Source organism: Megalopta genalis, chromosome 3, assembly GCF_051020955.1.
Source record: "Megalopta genalis isolate 19385.01 chromosome 3, iyMegGena1_principal, whole genome shotgun sequence".
NCBI classification, from domain to species: domain Eukaryota; kingdom Metazoa; phylum Arthropoda; class Insecta; order Hymenoptera; family Halictidae; genus Megalopta; species Megalopta genalis.
In genome coordinates this window covers 10078625-10102933 of record NC_135015.1, presented here as the reverse complement: position 1 = coordinate 10102933, position 24309 = coordinate 10078625, and the positions used below count along the sequence as shown (strand labels likewise).

Here is a 24309-nt window from a genome sequence, read left to right as displayed (position 1 = left end):
GTGGTTGACAAACGTGTGTTTGTAACAGTTTCTGATTTTGATTTCTATCACCGACAGTGCTGTAACATGATACGAAGATGACGACGATAAGCATCAGATAGAATGATCCAAATTGATTTGATTGCAAAATTTGACTGCTGATAGTAACAAATTTTGATTTGAATATCTACCGACAACATTGTACAGTGATACTTCTCTCCAAAAGGTTAGTCACAATGTAATTTTCGAAGTTTGGCGTAAAATGAATGCGATATGTGAATAACGTTAAAGGTACTGAAATTATGATTGTCATGCGAAATTTTCTATTCCCACTATATAATTATAACGATATATCAGAAAATTATTGATATTCACAAAAAACAAGTTGACACCAATGCTTATGTCAGTAATGTCTAATTTTCCATATCGAATTTTGCATTTTTTATAACACGTTCAAATTCGAAGACATATGGGGTACCGATTTTTATAAAAATCGTATGAAGTTTTGAATTATGGCCATCTTTTTGGGAAAAGATACCACTGAGCGTCTTAGCATCATAAGAAGTCCTAACAGGCTCTGCGGCTTCACAACAGGAAAATATAGTGGGTTTAAATTCATTGGACTGTATCAAGTAGAACGATCCGAAATTGCGTTTCTGAGACATTTTCCGATTTAAATACATCCTAACAGCGCAACAGCATTGAAAAGCCCGTTCCCGCGCTTCAGCCTCTGAAACGATAATCTGTCTTTTCGAGGGCGGAACGTACTTAACGAAATCTCGGTATTCTCTCTTTGCTTGCAGAGAAGTTCACGGCCCTGCAGAATCTGGGAAGCCGAGGGAACCGAGGCAACGGATGGAGGACGCATCGCTGGAATCAAAGCAACTGCAGGCCCAGCAACAGATCCGCCAGACAATCGTCCTACTTTCGCGGCGCGTTAAATCTCTTCTGCTGCACCGCAAGAACCAACTACGTTTGAACCGATCGGCACGTTGAGCGTTTGCCAGCCAATAGAACGCGTAACTCGTTTCCTTCGACGCGATCGTCGAAACTTAACCGGGTGCTTTCGGTTCAATTTTTACTGGAACGAATCGATCCTCTAACGAACAGACTCCTAAAGTGCAGTGTTCCCTCGTTGTCGTCATTCAGAATGCGTAACGGGACCCTATTAAATCCTATTACACCCTATTACACCGTTTCCTATTTTCTGGGGTAAAGATGGGTCATATTGGTTGCACCATGATGGGGTCCTAAAAAGAGGCATAATCTATGACAAGGGAATGCTGTATTATGAAGAACTGAAAAGAAAACTCGTGGGAGGAGCGGGGCCTGAGTGGACACGTTGGGAACATTTATTTTCGCTATTGACTGAGGTGTCAACGAGTCGGATCAGGCCGTGCCTCCACTCTGGCACCTGCACCATGTGAGACTTCTTCTCAGTTCTCCACAGCACATCCTTGGATACTCGAGCGTCAACTGAAGAACCAAAACCATAAAGGAGGACACGAGCGAGCGATGATCATATTATCCAACTAGGCAAGGTAGAAAGCATGGCTAAGCAGAGTGGCTGGTTTGATGGAGAAGTCAGTGGAGGAGCAGTCAATAAAGGGCAAGCAGTGCTAAAAGAGGGGGTACACGTATCAAAGAAGGGAGAATGTCGTTTGGCAGAGAGTAGACTCTACTCGGTTCTACGAGTACCTCCCTAGAACCTTCTACTCTGCTTTGTTAAGCTACTGATGGTTTTAAAGAGGAAACGAGGGGAGAGAAAACTGATCAATAAGAAGAGAACGAAAGGAGAATAGTGTCCCACCGTCTCCTCCCTGAAACCATCTACCGAGGTGCCTGCTCAGTAGTCGCAGGAATGGGACCTTGTGAACACTGTTGAGAAATTTCCAACTCTTTTCTTTTCACAGCTCGACGACTACGTCATTATCTTGATCATGATCAGTTCGTCTCAACTGAATTTGTCTTTTAGCCAAATTGACGCAACAGTGAAAAATGAATATGTTAAAAAGGTGATCAATTCAATTTGTAAATTTCTTCTTTGATGAAGTGAAACACTGTGGTAAGAGTAACTTTTCAATGGAATTCCAAAATTGACTTGAAAATGATCAGAACTCGATTAATATAATCAATATTTATAATTACTGAATCGGTACCTGGAAATCAATTTTATTCCTTAGAAAATTTGAATCGAACAGTACTGTGAAGGATTAAAGTAAGATTTAGTAATGCATGGATTCGATCGAAGGATGAGGATTGTATCTGTAATGTTCACTGGACTATTCTTCGAGAGTTCCTCGTTTCGTATGAGTTTTTTCAGATACATGAAGCTTCCGGGTAATGTTTAATTTATTTAAAAGTTTTGGAATTATGGTGAGTAAATTGAACTTCTTTAATTTCATTACTATGTGCTACGGACACCTTAAGAGAGAGAACGAGGCGAAGAAATACTAATGAAAATCGTTCGTCGACGTTTGACAACCACCTCGTTTTATAATCAAACGTAACGATCAACTAGACGGTTAGTTGACGAAAACCTGACACAAGCTTTATTTAGCTCGTAAGTACAGATCTATAAATATATAAATATATGCATAAATAAATAAATATATATATATACATATATACATACGTTTCAGTAAAACGAACATATTTTTTTAAAAGAAGAATTTCATTTACTACGGAATCGTTCAGGGTTGAATTGACGCCACGCTGCGGATGTTCATGCAAATTACCGTTTTGTACAGGCTGTTTTATACAAAATTTAGGTCAAAGTTGTATTCACGGAAATAACTACAATTTATTCCGTAAGGCTCATTTGTATACGGTACTTGTGACGCATTTTTAAATTATTTATTTCTTGCATTGAACTTAAATTGTAAACGCATTGACGTCCGCAGTTGTATTATCGTATATTTTCCACCCTACGATCTGCATCATTAAACAATATCAAAATGTATTTATGGGAGATGAGAGGATCGATGTTAGGTATCATTGTTATCGATGTAACGTCATTTGATCGTCTCTGTGTACGTTGAGATCGTACTTCGATGCTGTTTCACGTTTACGTTTAGTTTCGCAATCAATTCAATACTGCATTAGTATTATGTTTCATATTTTAGTACGGTCCAATTTCACTACTATTATATTAGATTTTCTAATTAACAGTTTATTTTCGCTCCGTTATGCGCATTCCTCGCGTTCTTGTGAAACGATGAAATGATCGCTAATACGAAATAAAAACAAATACATTCCGTGTCGCATCTGTAACAACTCTCCTAGTCATTGAGAATTTTCAGTATTAACGCAACAAATACTATAAGATCGATCAAATTGACTTATTCAATAAAATATTCATTCTCTTATACAGCTACACTCACAGACTGAAACGGCATGGAATTAATATAAATTTAATTGTCGATTATTACGACTTTGTTCCATAATCCTCGTCATCGACTCAATTTACCAATGTATAAATAATCAACTTTGTAAATTTCTTCTTTGAAAATGAAATGCTAAGAGAAGGTGCTACAAGCGTAAAATGAGATATGTATGTGTATTGGTTTAATATATGTCGCACAGTTTTGTTAAGAAAAATCGACGTTTCCGTTGTTAGTACGTGACAAAATTACTTGACTTTTTTTTAGCGAGAAGGCTACGTGACCTGGGCGAAAAGTCACGCAGAAAGGGCCGAGCACGGAGAGCGTTAATGCATAAGTAATTAACATCGGAGGTACACGATCTCGAACTTTGAGCGCACACGGTTTAAAGTATTACAGGAAAGTAGATCACTAAATGCCAATCAAATTAAATGTTAACGAGTCGAGTATTGTCGTAAGTGGACCAACACGAAGACGCGTGTCGCTCGTTTGTGATGACAGCGAAGTATCTTAAGGGAGGTAACACGTTTAGCACGTTCAGAATGAGGCAATTTTCAGGACTCCTTTGTAAAAAACTTTTCCGATTTATTATCATTTATTAACAATAGATTTATTATTATTTATTAACACGTATTTTGAAAACTGGAAAATATTTTTTCGTAAAGAAATATTGTAAGTAATTATCGCAAAATTATTGCGATTAGATCTCACCTTCTTATAACTTTAACACTCTCAATGAAACTTTAGACTCACATTCTCCAAATATAGTATTACTGTTCCATGTACAGAAAAATCAATTTGCCAGTTACATAGTTACATGAGCTGCCTTCTTTAAACTTTTCCATCGAGGACCAACATAGACTTATTTTTATGTTCGTAAGCATCATCGACGAAGAAAATTTGTTTCTAAGTCTTCGAGGATGAACCTATAACGAATTAAATCTGTACAAACTCTTTGCAGTCTAGTTCTAATATTTACTCGATCGAAACTCTGATGGAAACACGTGCTCCGCTCGAATCGCAAACGAACGAGATAGTTCTATACATGGTTTATTTTAGGATTAAGTATTATCGTATATATTACAGTGTATGAATGTTGCGAAAATTAAGAGATAAATGTGTGTGGGTGTCTAGAGTAATGCATACACGGGGTGTCTTTGTTACTCGAACTCGTTGTATCAGATTATTTTTCTAGCAAATAAATCTATTACTGCAACTTTTGCTTTCAACTGCGATTAAATGGATCGCATACGACTTCTGAGCAATAGTGCGACTCCGTGACACGCTAGACACCCTATATATGTGTGATTACCATTCCACAACTATGGATAGAAACTAACTCATCGTCATTCCCCCGACGCAACGCTAAGTATGCTATAGCATAGACACGCACAGCATGTTAACATTTTCGGATACGTTCAGCGAGCACCAGCATTTATGCTAATTTCAGCGTGCCAATGGGATCGGTAAAAATACTATAATTTTAACATCATAGCCCAACAATGCTTTCTGATCAACACTAGAACTACCGGAGCAGAATGACACATTTCGAGTTCTTTACTTCACGACTATTCAAGCTAAAAAGTTATTAACACTCAGGGGGCGGACAATTTTGATGTTTGTACAGATGACAATGTTTAACTCTATCTAAGCAGTTGTTCATCAATTTTCTTAAACATATTTTCAATGGTACTTTATCCAGATCCATTGACCTTGTTCTTCTAGCTAATCGCACAACTATCAATTGAAATGAATTAATAGGAGCTGTGTAACTACGCGATGCCTTTAAAATGCTGGATCAAAATGGACCCGGGTCACGCCAACCAAGTGTTAATTACACAAATTCGTTTTACTGAATTCCTGATCTTCAGGATCTTGTAATTTTTATAAAATATTTCAGAAGCCCTATATTCAGTACCGGTAGTTCTAGCGTTAACGCTATCAGAAATTGTTAACCCTCGGAAGACGGATGTTCTTGACGATTTCATAAGCTATCAAGCCTATGTTTCAGAATATTTTTCAACTTCTTCAGTCTTATTTTATTAAGTCTAACTAGCTAATAAACGAAATTAGTCTTCAGACGTTGAGGAATTAAACGATGCCTTTGAAACGCTGGGCCCAAAAGAGAGAACCCCGATGCCGTACCGCCGTCCGAGGATTAATAACGACATCATGTCGATTAAGTTGTGTACATTTGAATCGGGAATTAGAGAACCCTTCAGTTGTAGCACGTGGTTCGCAGTCGACGCAAAATGATCAGATTCCGCGTGGGAATCGAATGATGCGTATCCTGTTACAAGGGACGCATTATTTTCGAGCGTGCGAAAATCGAAACGATCGGCGCGGTGGTTGAAATTGGACGTTCAGATCGCGACATCAACCGAGCGAAAGCTCGAACAAAGTGTAAAAGTGAACAACGACGATTTCATTGTGGAACGCGTCACAATTTCGATTGCGACGACACGATTAGGTTTGATCACGAGAACGCGCGTGTTTTATGATCGCAGAAAGAAATGTTTTCGCACCACTGATTTTTGCTTTGAATTATTAGCAAACTCTTTCCAGCGTTGCGCCGCTCGTTTCACAGAGAAATACACCGCAAATCACATCATATCTGGGAAGTAATAAACGGATGATCTATGTGTACGTGTGTAACATTAATATCTTGATCTTGATCTTCGAGAAATAAACTGCAGTTGTAACTACAGAATACCGGACGCAGATCTACTTATGTGTTACCTTGAAATTAAGAAGCAACTTTAGAAAACTCTGAGAGCAGCTGCTGGACTATCGACGACTAATATTTCATTGGATACCTTGGATTTTCAGTGTGTCATTTTCATTATTTTGAAATCACAATTCATGTAGCACGAAGTTCAATCTAAACCTTAATTTTTTTTTTAAGATCCGAAAAGCTTCAAGATTTCCATACGAAGTCATGACAAAATCATTTTTTGCAACTCTTTTATTTGAGCATTTATTCTGCTGAGCAACCAATTGCTATCTATGGATTTCAAGCATGTTATCATAATTGTTTTCGAATCATAATCCATCTATTATGAAGTGCGTTGTTTCAACATTCATCCGAGTCTTTAAAAGTTATAAAATGACAATGAGAAAGTATTAAAATATTATCTTTTTTGCTAGTGTATATTATTTACATTGATAGTAGCGTCGCTTAGTGTGAAAGAAAACTTAGCCAAGAGGGTTGTACAATCCTCGTAGCGACAAAAGGCTCGAACTACTTGTTTTTATCGACAGGGAATACATTTTATATACTTAAATTCCGCACAGACATTGCAACACAGACGGGATATAGGAATAGTGCTAGCAGAAACGGGGTATAGGCACAGACGAGGTGTAGGCACAGTCGAGATATAGAAGTAGACCTAGTAGCCAATGTATTTTGTGTCATCCAAAAATGGGGCTCCTAAAACCCCATTAACATTTCTGCGTTATCTACATTTTCAAAATTTAAGCTTCTTAATAATAATCGAGTATTTTATATACCTCATTTGTATTACGGCACGTTCTGTGATTTGAAAGCCAAAAATTAGTGTGGCACGCTTATTCAAACAATGAGAATGACACTTATAAAATATAACATTTTATATTTCAAAAATTTCAATGAATGATTTTAATAAACATGTTATAAATGTAAGACTAAATGGTATTAGAACACCGTTTAAATGCGAATAGCGATGTAAGATTGAATACCTATAGTTTACAAATGCGAGGATATCAATCGCCCAGATTTCACCGCGAAGAGGTTGCGGTTTTAGAGACTTAAAAGGGAGTCAGAACGAAATCGGTATTACCTCTGGGTCCCATTTTTACAACGACGATTTATTTAACTAAGCACGCGCACGCAGTAAATGTCAAGTAATTATTGCGAAGTAAAAGTGGAACAGAGAAGAAGTCTCCGATTCACGAGCAGATTCACAATCAGAGCAGAAAGGTCCGCGAGTCAAGACGCATATAATACTTGCGATGCACTTAGAGCCTCAGAGATACCGATACCTAACGCTTCACAAAGAGAAACGATGATCCAAGGCAACATTCTCCATACCGATAACCATTGTCCCTTGCACCCTGGCCCCAAAAACTGGCACAAGGTACAGTTGAGGAGACTTGGAACGTCTTACAAGCTAAACCAGGAGCAGCTATAAGGAGGTCTTACGCAAATTTCTAAAATACAGCGGAACCTCTGGTATCCGAAGTAAACAGAATTACACGAATGTTCGGAAAATAAAACAGTTAATTAGTGGCAGTGTTAGATTAAGTTTTTATTGATTTTTGTTGTAGATCGTTTCGCATACGGGTTGCTTTAGATTAAGCTAATTACCTGTAAACGTGTTTTGACAATAAAGAATTCTATTATTGGAGGAGATAGTCGAAGTTCTTCTGTGCCCGTAAGGACTGACTCGGAAATGGTAACAAGGCTTCTGAAGCTCCAATTTTGGGTGACAAAAATTTACATTGGATGCTAGGTCAAGTAGTAGTGTGTAGTACTACCCATGTAGTACGTATAATTTGTATTTTTCTTATCTACGAATGCTATTACCCCAATACCATTTCTGTGTCGCCCTCGTCGTTGCCACACATAACGATTAGTAGCACAGCAGAACAAATGCTCAAATGGATGGTTCAAAACAAATGTCTAGGGATCATGAAAAACACTTTAATTCTTTGTAACTTCAATCGAATTATTTTTATTTGAATCCTTTAAAACATTTTTCTTAAATGACAAAGCATACTTTGACATTCGCCAAACGAATCAGCTTTATTACAATATGTTTACATAAAGAAACCTTAAGCGTACATTATTTATCAATATCTAATTATATATTATCGGTAGATTCATCGTCGTATCATGAATCTACTGCATTCACAATTTTTTATTTCTTACAATTCGTCATTCTCTTCCTGCAGGGACCATGAAAATAATCGTTCTGCTGGTTTCTATTACATATCTCCAGTTTCCATTATCTCAATTTCAGAACGTTTTTGAGTGGTCAGACTTCCTAATTTCTCAAAAATATACCGGAAACTCTTTTGTAGTATCTGGTGTTCGTAACTGAGCTGTGAACGAAGACAATTCACCATTATAACTTTGCTCCTAAGGTCGTACAATTGCAACGACACCTTCTGCATCTCGGTTTCTGTTTTTGACCGTTCTTGTAGTTCAGTGTCCACCAACGCTTTGTTATTCGTCAATTCTTTCATTAACTTCCTATTGGAATCGATTATGTCCAATAATTGGCATTCGAGGACACGTAGGTCCTTCTTCTTCATCTTCAAGGCGGATTCTTTCTTCATATTCTTCATTTCCTTTAGTTGCTTCGGTCTCTCCTGAATTCTCGGAAATCTCCTCTGCAGACAAATTCTCGATAAATTTCGATGACATCTCCCCTGAACAAATAATAAGATATACAATATGAACTTCATGAACGTTTTCATTTCATTCCGTGTGAATAAAAACGTGTAGTTTAATAGTAAAAAGTGAGAAACGTACTGTTTTAAACGTTGATTGTTCTTCGTTATTAGATACGGATCTCAATGAAGTTTTCTTCCAGTTCACGAAAAATCGTTTCTTCGATAGTTTGCTTTCCGTAGATTCTCTTCTTTTGTTCAAAAGCTTCCAAAGTACTTTAAAGGTATTAATGGAAATGCGATTTCCAGTAAGATTCACCCTTGTCAAAACATTGTTGAATTTCAGAACATTAATTATATCCTCCGCGCCTTGTTTCGTCACCCCACACCGCTTAAGGCTCAACGATTTCAACCAACAGTCGAATTTGACCGCATACATTAACTGCCGTACGCCATTCTCGCCAAATTTTGGATTGTGATTCAAAATCAGTGTGCGGAACCCTAGTGCCTGGAACAAGCATTATTATGGCATTACAGTTCTGTGTAAATTTTTAGATGTATAAACGTATATTCCTATCATTTTCATCCAATATACGAACTATTTTCTTAGTTACAAATATTCATGGTTTGATTTATCGAATTTCTTTAATCTACCAGAGATATCGTTAACATTTTGACTGCCACGTCAACGTCCACAAAAATTTGATAAAATTAAAATATTTTATTCAATGAAACATATAAAAATTGCAAGGTAAAGTTGTATTACATTAATTCCTCTTTCATTAATAGGATAAGAAAGATGTAATAGATTAGCGTAAAAATTAATTTTCAAATCTGAACAAATAATTTCGTCACCCACATATCGGTATTAATAATTGTAAAACACAACGCAACGTTTTAATGTGCCGAATTTTAAAGTTTGTCTAATCAACTTCACTAATCATCATTCGAACCTATTCACCTTCCTAACAGGACTGCATTCGCGAGACCGATCAGAAGTTTCGGTCCACACATTTTGCAGCAGGTCAGCTCTCCTCCTCTTCAGGAACAGGTATAGACTAACGCCACTTTCGCTGGTCAGACGACATCCCGACAGATTCAGGAGACGGAGGTTCGGATTGTTCGCCAAGCTCTCCAGAAGCATGTTGCAGCCTAGAAAAGAAAAATATAATAACTAAAAACGTACTTCGAATGCAACACACAACGAAACATAGTCCACAAAAGTAGGAGGAGAAAGATGCGAAAATATTGTACCAGAATCAGACGAACGTTACGTAAACTAAATGAAAATATGTATTTTTGTATTCTGAAGGCAGAAAATAATACTAACCGACGTCACCGATCCGACATTTCTTTAGAGACAGATAGGAGAGCCTTTGGTTGTTCCTCAGCCCGGTGCAAAGGATGTCCAGGTACTTGGAGGACAGCGGGATCCCATCGATGGTGATCGAGATGATCCTCGGTGAATCCCTCACGCAGATCGCCACGGAATCGATCAGGCAGCGCAACAGGAAGTTCGTGTAAATGATTGGCCACACTCGATCCTTTCCGCATCGCCTGGACGATCGAAACTCTCGTCTTCCATTGTCTTTGCCATCGCTGGTTGTATAACCTTTCCCTCCTCAACATCGCACTCCCTTCCTCCAGTCCTCATCCTCTTTGCCAAACTTTCCCTTATCCTTCGTTGGGCCAAGCGATGCGACCTGCAAGCTTAAACTTTCTGCGAGTAGTATCCGAAAAACCAAACGGCGGTATCTCTTTTTTTAGGAAGCTAAAGGGTTCAGGGTTAGTGAACCTCATGTGTAGCAATTTGTGTGAAATAGGAGAAATTTTGGATAATTTACAGCTCCGAGGGTATACGTATGTTTTAATAATGGAAAGATCTGGACAAGCTCTAAATAATCCTGTTTCGTAATTGAAAGATGCAATGCAGGTTTCTGATAATATATGATTTTCTTATATTGGAATGTAACTACGTAATGTGAAATTAGTTTGTAACAATAATTTAATTCTTACTGAAATTGGTGATTAAATTTATTATATTTTATACTACCTCTGGTTGGAACCAGTTGAATTGATTTTCAGCATTTGGTTCAGGATTCCGAGCTCCTATTAGAAACTTCATATACTTTGTGCCATTTATAAGAGATACGTTTCTACTACACAAAAGGTTTTTGGCCGTAAGAACATTGAAATGTTGCACGTGAAATGGTCGATTTTAATAATTACAACTATCTACGAAAACCAAATGTAGATTCCCAGAGTGAACTTCGACTCTATGAGGTATACATATTACAATTAATGTCGAATAAAAACAATGATGAGCTTAATTCAAATCACCCTCGTTTCTTACATACAGAAAAGTCAAACACTGAATTCAAAGACGTAACGAACGATTATAAAATGTAATTTTCCGATAGATATGAGAAACCTTACAACTTATCGTAAAATATTCTAATTTCTTGGAAGAACAATATAAATGTACTTGTATTTCTCGAATATTTCAATCGGCCTTTTCATATGTAACATAAGAAACATTCAAAGTGAGAGAAGAACGTGCTAAGTTTAAGCTTGGGGAAGCAAAACATTCAAAAATCCTTTCCAATTTATTTTCTACAAAACTATTATAAGCTGTCAGTACCTTAATTCTATGCAACACTCACGCGTTTCTTATTCTAACAAGAAGACGCAATGGGATTTGTTTGCTTTTTAATGTCATTGTATCTGCTAGTCGATATTTCAAAATTTGTATTTTTCGCGGGTCCTTCACCGCAATTACCATAATCTTTCAAGCTTCTCCTCCGTATTCACTTTCTCTCGTATCCTTCGACAAATGCTTCGACTATAGACTTTGATTTTCAATAGACTCCGATTCTCGGCTATACTGTTCAGTATAGGCGACCAATGTTTGAAACCCACTCGGTCCACACAGAATCGCAAACACTTCCCTCTAAAACGAGCTTGTATGGCGGGCAGCGGTTTCAATGACTTTTGCGCACACAATACCTTGTTGGAGAAGGTTAACATTACACAATAAAATCGGGGGGGGGGGGCGACACCAAACCTTTGGTACGCTAGAACCAGAAGCAGTTTGAGACATTCAAAGGATTCCATTAGGGTGTCTTCCTACTTTAGTGACACGAAAAAGAAGCATTCTCATAACACTTTGAAGAACGTGCAAAATGTATAGAATAGATCAGCAATAACTTACCATGAAGTTAAGAATATTTCAAGAATGAAACGTTTATTCTAATCTTAATGTTTAATTAATGTTGCATCATTTATAGTAAGCAAAAATACCTTTTTGGAAGTATTATACTAGAACAAATTCGAAGAATAATCAAACGATTTCGTTTTCTACGAAAAGGATTGAAGAATCTGGAAATATTTTCTTGCTATTCTGTCAATATTTGACTCCACTCTATAAAATTGCTTGGAAATGAAATTTGATTAGCTAAAAAATTACAAACCGTCGTATAAAAGTAGCAAGGGAAACGAAAATTCTTGCTTGTTTGGAAGAAACTCTGGTTTTTATTATTAATGCTAAAAGTAGGAAGACTTTAAAATACGGACTCTAATTATAGTTAGTAGCTATACTAATACTGGTCGTGATAAGTGCGATTTAAAACTCCATTCAAAACAATATTTACGTGTTAGAGTTCGAATAATAGGATTAAATAATTGTAACAATTATGAAAACATATATAATATGTACATTCATATAAAGTTTAATTGTTAAACTATAAACTATGTTATTGTAAGTAGAATTTTTGTTACTTCCTCATTGACGAACCTTATATAACCAACCAAACTGTCTGTGATTCTTTTTCCTCGGATCTTTGATATTCCGCATTATGTTTTAAGTTTCATGCACCGTGCTCATCGATTCTCCGACTTGTCAACGGCAGATTTCATCGCCAGTTGAGACGTACGTACATTATTTAAATAATACAAATAAAAATTCAAAACGTCACGCAACATCAAAACACATCGAAAACTGACACTGTTAGATGTTACCGAAATACAAGGGAACATTTGCCTACTATTTTTTCTCCTTATGGTTGATACTTCGCACTACTGAAAAATTTGATTCGATGGATACTATTTAGATAACTGAAACTCCCATGAGTTATTTCTCCCTGGAACAGTCGAAAATTCTTAACAAAAGTAAGAACTGAATGTTCTTAAATTTGAGACTTCATTAGTAATTCATCAATTATATAGATGACAATTGTATACCACAATTATTGATATTTTCATGTGTACATTAATTGATATTGTATACTAAATTTACAAATAAATAATTTGAACTTACTGCTTATTATTTCTTAACCACTGCTTGTTTATTATCTTACGTTTTCTTAAATAAGAATATGCAGAGATAAAATAAACGTTATCTTTCATATAATTCAAACTTTCATGCTAACTTTTTGTTAAATTTATGTCATCGAGAATTCCTCAATATTTTCCTCCTTATTCAAACATTTTATTCATAGTTACTGATCTTCGCCTAAATATGATATATTCAGTTTTTGTGTCAAACGGTAAACTGGTATATTTGTCACGTACATTGTAGTAAACTCTCTGCAAGTAATTAAAACACCTAAAAATCCTGAAATCTAATAAATCCCAATTACTGGAACAACTTAAAGTTTTTAAAGCTAGAATGTATAGTTAACCTGGAATCTTAGTTTATTATCTTATTTGCGATGGTTACGTTGAATTAAATCTATTTGATTTCGTAATTAATTAATTTTAATCTAAAGTTATGTTAGTATACTAAAATATCTTTAATGTTGAATAATATGTAAATGTCGACTTACTTCCTTGTATTATTATAATCTTAGAGATGCAATAAAAAAGCAGCAACGAAAACTATTAGTCTATCAGCAATGATTTGGAACACCAATACATCAAAATTTATATCCTGAGTCATCTATCAATTTATTTATATTTATTTGTTCTCATAATGATAATCCCGCTTTAACTTTTATATACTACAACTCTGAGTTTTTCTCCTTGTCACATAAATTTTTCTAAAATCTCTCAGGATTGTAATGATCGCGCTGTCGGTTGTGTCAGTCACACTATATTAAAATTAAATAATGAAATAATTTTCCTGTGAAATTTGAATCATAGTTATGTGCATACGTATTTACGAAGGTATATAATTTGATAAATGTTAATTGGAAAACACAACTTACAATCAGAAATCGAGGAGCAAGCAGCAATTTTAGATAGCCTTGGATGTAAACAATTGACATACATTTCTCCTGCCATTATAATCAACTTGGCATATATTTTTTGTTGTTCCAAAATACAACAAACTCTTTTCATTTTATCCGCTGTGAAATCCGGCGAAACGGAACTGTTTTTCTTTTCATTTCTCAATCTCAATCACAATTACAGCGAATCAATCAACTCATACACCAGCTTTTGAGACTTTAGACAAATCTGTTCAGTTTTCATCGGAGATCCATAATATAAACTTGACTGCATCAATGTGATCTATTCACTTCCAAGTAGAATGTTGTCGAAATATTCGTAAATAAAGGATAACAATCGAAAATAATGGACGAAATAATCTTTTAATGTCGTGTAACACAATATTAAATTGATGATTTTTTCTTGTTAGACAACTTGTTGTCCTAAGTGCGAGAAATTATAATAGTGTTTTAATCGAATGCGAATGTATTATCTTGTACGAAGTAAGGTAATCAGACGAAATATTTTCGCTTTGTTTATCAGCTTTATTTTACTGCTGAGATCAAATTCACATTAAACACTTTAATATTGAGTTATACCATCGTTTTTGGCCTGTAATCTTCGAAAGGTGTTTCTAATTTCTTCAAGTTGTTCACGAATAGTTAATCACTTTTCCTTATTTTTGTTAATAGGAACATTTACGAAAATGTTTGTTATCGATTTAAACACAGGTTATTCAGCAGATATTAAACGATTTTAATTAATACTAAATGTAGATTTCTGAAACTAAGTATTTAACGAAATATGCTTTAACGTGTGGCGGTTACCTTCAGACCCGCCAACAGATATTTTAAAATTGTATCATAATGCTTAGAAAGTAGTAATGATAAATATGTCAATATTTTACAATGAACGCTATTAGCAATCTTATATGAACATTTTTGTGTTTTTACATATTTTATAGTTTGGAACTTTGTAATTTTTTTAATTTAAAATATCTTCACATTGAAAAGTAATGCCCAAATGTAGATTCGTAATTAAAAGTTTTCAATGTTGCCTTGCAAGTCCTATAATTTTTGTTCTTATATTTATAACGTTGAAATCGCAGGTCATTCCTTATCATTTCCCATCCTACAAGCGTACGACCATATAGTTACGAAACCATCGAAGCCAGTTTGTAATTTGAAAAAAAAAATTTCTGTATCTCCATAGGTCACCGCGATTTTTTTAAATATTTGTAGGGGCTCAGCGCTGTAAATAACGGAAGGACCGTGGGATATGGAGGAAAAGGAAAGAGAAGCGTTTCGACCTAGTCTCGCTAGAAGGACTTGTCAGTAAGGCTTTTCTAGCACTTAGACGTGAGGATGTTGATGAAAGGACAGTATACAAACTAAGACGGATCAGCTGCTTGCGGGATAGGAAAACCCAGCTGGCGAAGAGCGCAGGCGGTAGCACCCTACAGCACCTCCTGCCAGCGTTTAACGGTATCCCGATGATCATCGCCATGACTGATGTCAAACTCTCAGGAAGAGGATTGGGCGCGATGATGTCGCGTAGCTGACGACATACAGCGCAGGAAAGCATTGCATGTATTGGCGCGGAAAAGACATAGTACTTCGTATGGTCTCGAGCATGTCAAGGAAAATCGTCATGGGGGGGGGGGGGGAGGGCATCTGTCCGCGGGTCTGTTGACGTCGTAGGTCCAGGATCTCGAAGGTCCAGGCGCCTCCGAGAGGGATTACGTGTAGTTCCAGACTAGGTATATAGTTAACGTCATTCTCCCCTGATGTTGATCTATATCGGTTCTCTATTGTTGTAGTCGTCTCCTCCAGGACTCCAAGGATTCCAGATCAGAAGGCGCTGCGTGTTTGCATCACGTCGGGGTCATCAATTGTAGGGACTCAGCTATAAATGATGCAAGGATCGTGGAATATAGAGGAAAAGAAAGGGAATCGTTTCGTCCTTGATCCCGCTAGAGGACTCGTCAATAAGGCTTTTCTAGCGAGTCCTGCCTTAGACACGGGGATGTCGAAAGGATGGACGAAGACAGTATATACAGAGCGTTCCAAAATTATGGTATTTTCGGGAAATGAGGGATTCCTGAGGTCATTCATTGCGCTAAGGAAAAAGTTATTTCAAATGATCCCAGGAACTGGAGATGGAGATGGAATAGACGGATCGGCTACTTACGGGAAAGGAGAATCCATGTGGCAGAGAGCACCACACAAATTCAACGAAAACTATGTCCATGATAGTCCATGATAATTAATCGCACGCCCAGAACCGACGTGATATATGATAAACACAGTTTCTATTACTGGCCAATTCCTTTGGCTTTCTGTTACACGTCTTCCACTGCATTTATGCATCTGGAGGTGTACACTGTTGTAAAGGTGTGAAACGCCACATTTTTTTTTTGTATGAGCTATCGAGAGGAACAATTACGAGCATACGATAAGCTCTGTATGGCAAAAGTAATTTACATCAAGGGAACAGAAGCGCCCACACTCAAATAATCGCTTTGTATTGCCGCGGTCTCTGTGTAAACTGGCAATTAAAATTGTTAGATCTTTATATTTGCCATGAGTAAATTCTAGATACGTCCTATTCTCTTTGACTATCACCGAGCATACATTTTCGTTGTCACAGGTTGCCTTTCATTTAGGACGAAAATGCTCTCTTTCTGACTGCCAATTATAATCACATATTTTGATGTATTTGTTACTAAATTAATTTATATGTAACTATGACGGCCAATTGTAATTGTCCTCATGGGCTGTTTTGCTTTAGGGCAGCCAATAAATTTCTTAGAATTACACTGTAGCCAACAGAATCTTTCTTTGGCTGCAAGAATATTTTGTATCAAAGATAATTTGACGAGAAACGAATATACAGATTTCGATTAAATATAATTTTATATGAATATCATATTTAAGTGGCAAATGATCATGAGTTAGTATACAATTTTGCACAGTTCATGGCGTAAGTAATTTTGAGTGGCGAATTTTCGAGTCCCTCAAATTTCAGAAATTCATTTATGCTATAAGCTGTGAGATCAAAATAAATACAAACTGCTTAGCGCATCAGAAGATTGAAAAACATCAAACGACAGTATAATTTGTCGAATACTTATTTCTTTAAATAGTTAACTTTCTTTAATATTAAGCTTTTATATCGTTTTTTTTGAATTTTTGAATATTTTAGCACTTGTTTTGTTAAATAGTAGTATCTTAGTTAGTTATTGCATATTTATGCTTTGGTGCCGTCAAATATTTGAATTTTCAGATACTAGAAAATTTAGATTTTCGAACCTTCCAACTAGATAAATTTTAATATCGAAGTGGATCGTGTATTATTTTAGCATAACACCATGTTCGGTATATAAACGGCGCCGTGAGTATAGGGTAGAGATTCGAGTTTATTTTCTGCTTTTACTTTGCAGATTCGTCGAAAATAAACGTATAACAATACGTTGTTCACAATTCAGAGAGCATACCACATTATTAGCCTTTCAAATCGAATTATACTCTCAAGGCAATTCTACTGAATGTTTCATAACGTGTTGTTCAGCATCGAGGTGCAAACTTGTCACGTGTCGTGGCGCATCGTCGGCATCGTCACAATTACAATAATTCACCGAAAGTATCATTTTAACTTCCGAAATCTTCATCGATGCAACTTATTATTCATTATTGTAACGCTGCTCTGAACATTATTAGAATTTTCTTGAAGGTTCAATTTTTACATGAATCCGTAGTCGTAACTTCCATTAAACAATCAGTATACACATATTAGTATTTTTATATTCATCAAAAGAATCACTTAAATCCTAAATCTGCAACTTTGGGCCTTACAATACATAACTGCTATTTAAACAACTATACATTGGGATAAGGCTTCTCATGTGCTTTAATCGTTATTAAAATTTTCAGTAAAAGATCAACATAATTTATTATAATTCTTGCATCGAAATTATGATTATTCATCGAGTGTCCTGTTTACATCCTAAAATCTGTAGCGTTGAAACTCACAAGTATAATATTGTTATGAACGATATTAAATATTTAATAACTGCTTAACATTGATACCAAGTATTATTATAATTTTCACTAACAGCTAGTTCATATTAGAATTTTTACTTTTTAAGTGTGATTAAGTGTGATATATAAATATCGTTTGGCTCGTAAAACCTGCAAGTTCGAAACTCGCGATTATAATATTCTCCTGAACGGTATTAAATATTTACTGAGCATTGTGTTCTAAAATTGTTATAGTTTTCCCAAAATAATCAGTTCACAGTACAATTTCTAATGTCTGATTGTGATTATTCGATGAAAGGTTGAAACTACCATTTAGCTCTTGAAACCCACCAATATAATATTATTCTTTAACATTATTAGAATTTTTGCTAATAACTAGTTCGTATTCGAATTTTCACAATATATTTATAATATTTTCTAAAATTTTATTATTTATGTACTTAGTACTACAATTTGTGCATGTCATATCGCTACGTATGTTTGAAATTTATTATTTCCCATTTTTTATGTAAACTACATTCTTATAAATTTTATTTTACTTAGTAGTTGCAAATGCGCAATTTCTTTTATATTTTAACATTATTTAGACATTCACAATAGTCAAATGCCAGAAACAAGTTCAATCATTTATATGTATTCCTTTTCATCATCAATAATGACCACGGATAGCCAAAAAAGTTATTACTACTTCACAACGGTCATTTGTATGTACAGAACAATTACAAATTAATTAATTTTTTTAGTGTAGTGTTTTTTTAGAGTAATTTAATTTTTTTTTATTAAATTCTTTGAGATTGATTAACAGCTAGCCTCCGTTCAAATAGAAATGAATTTTCGCTGGATGACATCCTTTCAAAAGAATTGTATGATAAAGTTGTTATTTTGGATAAAAAGTTATTGACGCGAGCGTCAATGTACTGATCACGCTGTGCGATGCGACGCGACAACGTGAACGTAATAATAATTATCGATACCTTCGTCAAACAATCGGCGATCTCTCGTGACAAATAAAATATTTGGCGAGGCGATCGGAAGGAAGAAGGGGACGGAGGAGGCATCTCGATCCCCGCGCCGTCCTTCTGCCGCGAAATCGCAATCTTTAGTCAGTGGTTTCGAGGCCAGCATGCCATCTACAACTGGGTCTAGCTTTATTAAAACATTGCGCACATCTCGGAGCACCGTGTCGCCTAACAATGGATCGACAGTCGCACGGGTATTCATCGGTTCGTCGGTGAAAATATCGTCGGTACGTCCTGTTCTTGTCCGTTCGTGACCGTGCAACTAACTCGCGTCGCGTTGTCGGTACAGTGATCTTGTGCAGCCACCGTACACGGACAACCAACATTTTCCTACGTTCGAGGCCACGATTTTCGAAATGGTAACGTCGATTCCTGAGAACACCTATCGTGAACGCGAGATTCATTCACGTAATTAATAATGGAACGGTCTGTTTCTTACTTCTTAATTGTCCAAGGCGACGAGCTTTTGTGGGAAATTATATTCATTCGCGAAGACTCTATAACGACAGCCAATTTGAAATAGCAGAAAAACGCACACTTGTAGCTCGTGCATGAAACTAAATATGTCACTCACATTGACTGCTCGGTCGTTCCAGTGCTAATGAAGGTGACAGATATTGGCGCTATAAACTGCCGATCGCGAGCCAGCAATATCACTATCATTCAGCGTTTATGGCTGGGTTATATTAAGAAATGTTAAAACCAGATACTCAAGGTGACAACAGATCATCGCTTTTTAGGCTTATGAGAAGCAGTTGCAGAAAGTTGCTCGGAAATGCAGATAATATATTAATAAGCCAGACATTCATGAATTTCGTCCATGATCCAACTAGGTTTCGCGTTGCACAGTTGTTTTTTGTGAAAATTAAGCAAATGAGTGTTTTGAATACTGTTTTTAATAAATTTTCATGTAATTTAACATTCTATTTTAGTGTTTTGCAAACGATCGCAGATCTATACGTGACATAGTCGTCGAAAAATAGGGAGAAAAGTCGACAGTTTTGAAAGTAGCGAAGCTAGGGTCAGTTGCTTCATTCAAAATGACGGCGTTGTGAGCGTCATTTCAATATTTTTATACAAAGCGGGAATAAATTATACGCGTTCGTTTATATCTCATTAATCTTCTTCCGAAGTTTATACTTTTGAAAATACTGTAATACGGTGCTTGATACAATAAGCTTAAGCCTCGTAAGCCACGGGGCTGTCCAAACAATTGATGATTTCAATCAGATAACTTTCAAGATCTAAATTTGACGTTAAGATTGATCATCGTCAGTTTCATGTGGGAAAACAACGCTTCGATTCAATTAGAAAATCCGGCGATTGTTCGCCCATGAATGCAGATACAATCAAAGAGCCGTAGTGAATCAATCAAATAGACATTCAAGGAAACATCAATTACTTCAGGTTCACGTAAAAACTTTGTAACGATTGAACGTAGTCATTAGTTATGTAAGAAATAAAATCTAAAGTCGCTGAATATAAGCAGCATATTCAAAATTTCTATGACTAATTAAGACCGTGATTATTACATGATCTGACTGTCACCATTATCATGAATTAACAGCGTCTTCAAATGGCTTAAAAGCCATTAGAATAGAACGAATGAAGTCGTGAGGAACTAATTATTGTATTCAATAATTATGCAATCTTAATTACAGTTTCAATGGTCGATTGTTTCACGAATGAATTCGTTTATCCGTTGTAATGCGAACATGATCGAATAGAATGCTCTATCGACAAATGTCAATAATGTCTTTAAAATTTGTGTTTACGTGCGTTCCTGTACTTTTTGCTGGGAACGATGTTTCCACGGACACGCGTTCGCAACAAGGGATGTTTACAGTCGAGCAGGTGTAATCTTCTCTCTGTGATATGCCGTCCGAAGCGAGCGGAGAAATTCCGCGCGAAACAAGGACACACTGGTTCTATCTCGAGGTTTTATCTGAACTTGAGATCGCGGAGTTCGCGGATCCGAGGTGAGAATTCTCGGCTTCAGATACGACGTAAGACATTTTGAATTACGTGGAAGACACTCACGGCCGACGCGATAAGATAAAACGAATGACGGAGAAGCGTTGTCGCGGGTTGAACGCGTGCCACGCAATTTCCAATGTTACGTGTATGCACTACCGGATCATTTATCAATTTTCAGTACTATATCTTCTCCGAACCAAAACCGAACGCGTCTTTCTAGCTGCAGAAAATTGCTGCATTGGTTGCCTTGACTTCTCTCAGCCAAGTCATGAAGATCTCAAAGAAAATCTGTTAAGTACCAAAATTAATCCTTCCTTTTAAGTTGAAATAAAATTCTGTTGTTTTTTATATCAATATTTAAGTATTGAAGTGAACATAGATATTTAATAAATATATGACTTTTCCTTCTAATTGAATATATTTGTTTTTACTTCATTAGGACAAATTAGTCATGTGGTCATAATTCGTGATGTTTCAGTTAGAGATAAATGTTGCAGTTATTATGCAATTTTTCCTAACAATTTATTTGAAAATATGAACTTTAAAGACTGAATTTATTCAGTTGTACTGCATCAGTATTTACAATTTGAAGAGACTCAATTCTCAAAAGCAAATTGCTTATGCAGCAAATTTATTATTGCATATTTTAACTTAAACAATTTTTTTAAATAGAAAATTCTGCCACACTTGCAAATATTTTGCATCCTATGATAGCTTGAAATTGCCAAATTCTATTTCATAATTAATATTTCGACGTGTCTATTGACATATGTATATTTATTTTCACGAGATCAAAGTAGCTTCGATTAATGTTACAGGAATAATTTTTTGCGGAAAAATTTCTTTAGTACTTATTAGTTGGCCGTGATTAATGCTACCGATGGGATTCATAATTTTCAAGAGAAATTTATAAGACGGCCTGAACGAATTCCAAAAAGAAGACTTGAACATTAACAAGCATAATGTATCACACTACATGGCTTCATCAATGACATACCACAATCACTTCACTGCCGAAAAATATGTAAATCGAATTCGTCGGGATGTTGCAATACTCGCAAGTACTTTAACTCCGAGTTTCCGTGACACGATTAATTTACACATAATAACTGATCGTTTCTCTTCGGTCAACGGGACCACAGCATTCAACAGTATTTATAACTTCGCATTATGATTGTCACCGTCCGTGTCACTTCCTCGCAGGAACGCTTCCTGCACCATCTCTGAAACTCGTCTAGATGGCATTGAATCGGGACGTTCAACTTTTCCATGCCGCGCAGCAGACACATTGAAATCACATTACGCGTTTATTATGCAAATCGCGACGCATTTCCAATTGCAAATCTACATTCGTCATGATTATGCAGATTCGCAGGAAATTCGGGGAGATAACCCGAAACGTTGTCGATTAGTTGGAATCCGCTAATTGAAAGCAACGTCCAGACATTACTTATTCACCGATTTCTTCTTTTCAAAGCTGATCTTCTATTTGAATAAAGAATCCTATATATGGGCGAGACTCTTCGTTACTTTCTTCTTGCTTTTTTTATTACTTTGCATTTCCGAACGCAGAAACAAAGAGCAGCATGTACCGTTATAAATGAAAATGATAGAAGGCTCGAGTTTATTTATGAACTTATAATGAATTGAATTCATTAAAGAAGTTTATTATTTTTTTCGAAATATAGGTCTTGTATTCTTTTCGCTGTTTGAATATTACTTTCATATCAAAGGGACCTGGGTTGTTCCTGTAAGTCCCAATTGCCGAAACTGTGTTACTTTCATTGTTTTCAGAACAGACCCATTCTAATTGAAACTTGCGTAGATTCTAGTGTTTGTTCGATCATTTAAATTTAAGTTATTCAATACAGTTACAGTGACGCAATGAGAGGCAACAATCGTTGGAATACAAGAGCGCACGGATCTACGAGTCTCTTATTCCTCTCTTTTTGCGTCGCCAACTTGTGAAGGTACGCTCTATCATTATGGAACGTCGTCGTGTCTTAATACCGTTGATGCAAAGAGGAATCAACATTGATGTTTTGCAGAAACGAGTCGACCAGCTTTCGACTATGTGGAAAAAGACTCAAGGATTTTGTGCGAAGTGAAACCGTGCTTCTAGAATGGGATGCAAGTATAGTATGCTGGAGTGCTTAAAGGGCAAAGGGGATGCAGAAAAGAGCAGATCGTTGGAAGCTTTAGCCGAGGGACATCATGTCACTAAAAGTAAGTTTTTCATGGATATTACCGTTCTTTCGCCTGAAATTTCTCGTCATATTTTCAATCTAAATTTTGTACGAAAGTTTACATATGACTTTTATATAATATCTGCAATTAAATAATAGGAACATTTATACTGTCTTGTTTAAAACCTGTTTAATACGATGCATTTGACTTTTTTTGAAAGAGATCATTCTGGTAATTCTTTTCACTCTTAACCAAATTTTTTCATGAACTATTGATACTTTCAATACATTTGATACATTGAACTTTTGGACAGTTTAAATCATGAAATCTTTTTGTTGATATAACACAGCGATCCCTAGCATCCTTATTCAATGCACTATATTCTATATTGTATCTTGTCCCAATTTCATATAGGCAAAAGCTGAAAACACCTTCCAAAAATATTAGAATACTTCTAAAAAAATATGGCTTTGATTGTGAATATTTTAACATATTCTGTTCAATTGTCTCACGCCTCCAATCATCTATATTATTTTTCCCCAATGTTATCCATTTCAAATGATCAAAAATACATTCGCTAAACATCATTCTGTATTATCATCCTTATAAATCGTAATATCAATTTTCGTACTTTAATGAGGACATTACAATACATTTTCATTTCATTTTTACAATATACATTTTCTTGTATATTTATTCGATGTTTTAAAGTTCAGAATTTAACCTGCTGTCTACAAATTTTCTCGAGATATTTGTTTGTTTCACTGAGAATCATTCCACTGCGCTATCAACTTCCTTAATCTACATGCATCTCGATTATCAGTTCCAATTTAAAATCTCATTTGCTCCCACGAACCATTTAAACCAAGCAGACTGAGGAACACGTGTTCACACGATGAAATTTTACGTTCGAATTTCACGTCGCGTCGTCGCTCTGGTAATCCTTTAAACCATCTACACATATCAGATCAAATCACTGCGTACACCGACAGTGTACAATTTAACCTTTCATTTGTTTTATTTTAAACGTAAACAAGAATTAACCAAATTAAGTGAATGTAAACCGAGCAATATTTAATGCTTTAGAGAAGACAAATAATCTTTTGACATTTTTACAATTTCATAATAAATATCGCTCACTGAAGT

The 24309-nt window shown here is 35.9% G+C and overlaps 3 protein-coding genes and 1 long non-coding RNA gene across 14 annotated transcripts in view; 2 read left to right on the top strand and 2 right to left on the bottom strand.

Moving 5' to 3' along the window:
- The window catches only part of dcma (decima), a 34573-nt gene extending 28501 nt beyond the window's left edge, over nt 1–6072 (top strand). For all 8 annotated transcript variants that reach the window (XM_076519974.1, XM_076519973.1, XM_076519970.1 and 5 more), the window contains exon 6: nt 783–6072. In XM_076519974.1, coding sequence (XP_076376089.1) covers nt 783–958 — 176 coding nt within the window. In that variant the 3' untranslated portion in view covers nt 959–6072. The remainder of the gene's footprint in view (nt 1–782) is intronic.
- Nucleotides 6073–8058: 1986 nt separating this feature from the next.
- On the bottom strand, nt 8059–10874 carry LOC143258921 (uncharacterized). The gene is made up of 5 exons (XM_076519468.1): nt 10865–10874; nt 10066–10356; nt 9697–9887; nt 8878–9243; nt 8059–8774 (listed from the first exon to the last, which is right to left on the bottom strand). Exons 1-5 carry the CDS (start codon nt 10872–10874, stop codon nt 8328–8330), a joined length of 1305 nt encoding a protein of 434 aa, XP_076375583.1. The 3' UTR covers nt 8059–8327.
- A 425-nt stretch (nt 10875–11299) lies between these two features.
- LOC143259110 (uncharacterized) overlaps nt 11300–24309 on the bottom strand; it is a 50588-nt gene continuing 37578 nt past the window's right edge. Inside the window, exons 3-4 of one of the 4 annotated variants that reach the window (XR_013032916.1) lie at nt 13051–24309; nt 11300–12874 (exon numbers count right to left, since the gene is read on the bottom strand). The exon at nt 13051–24309 is cut by the window's right edge and continues 35230 nt beyond it. This is a non-coding gene — a long non-coding RNA (uncharacterized LOC143259110). The other 3 variants (XR_013032915.1, XR_013032917.1, XR_013032918.1) reach the window with 3 other exon arrangements.
- The window catches only part of Pde8 (phosphodiesterase 8), a 25572-nt gene continuing 24325 nt past the window's right edge, over nt 23063–24309 (top strand). Inside the window, exon 1 of the mRNA XM_076519913.1 lies at nt 23063–23202. Within this exon, the coding sequence (XP_076376028.1) occupies nt 23100–23202 (103 nt within the window). The 5' untranslated portion in view covers nt 23063–23099. The remainder of the gene's footprint in view (nt 23203–24309) is intronic.

What these genes read in the sequence shown, in the direction of transcription:
- LOC143258921 (XM_076519468.1), bottom strand. An exon ending in ATGTCGGATCGGTGACGTCG is followed by an intron (nt 9,888 to 10,065) that starts GTTAGTATTATT and finishes TTTCTTTTCTAG; the next exon opens with GCTGCAACATGCTTCTGGAG. An exon ending in AACAATCAACGTTTAAAACA is followed by an intron (nt 8,775 to 8,877) that starts GTACGTTTCTCA and finishes TTATTTGTTCAG; the next exon opens with GGGAGATGTCATCGAAATTT.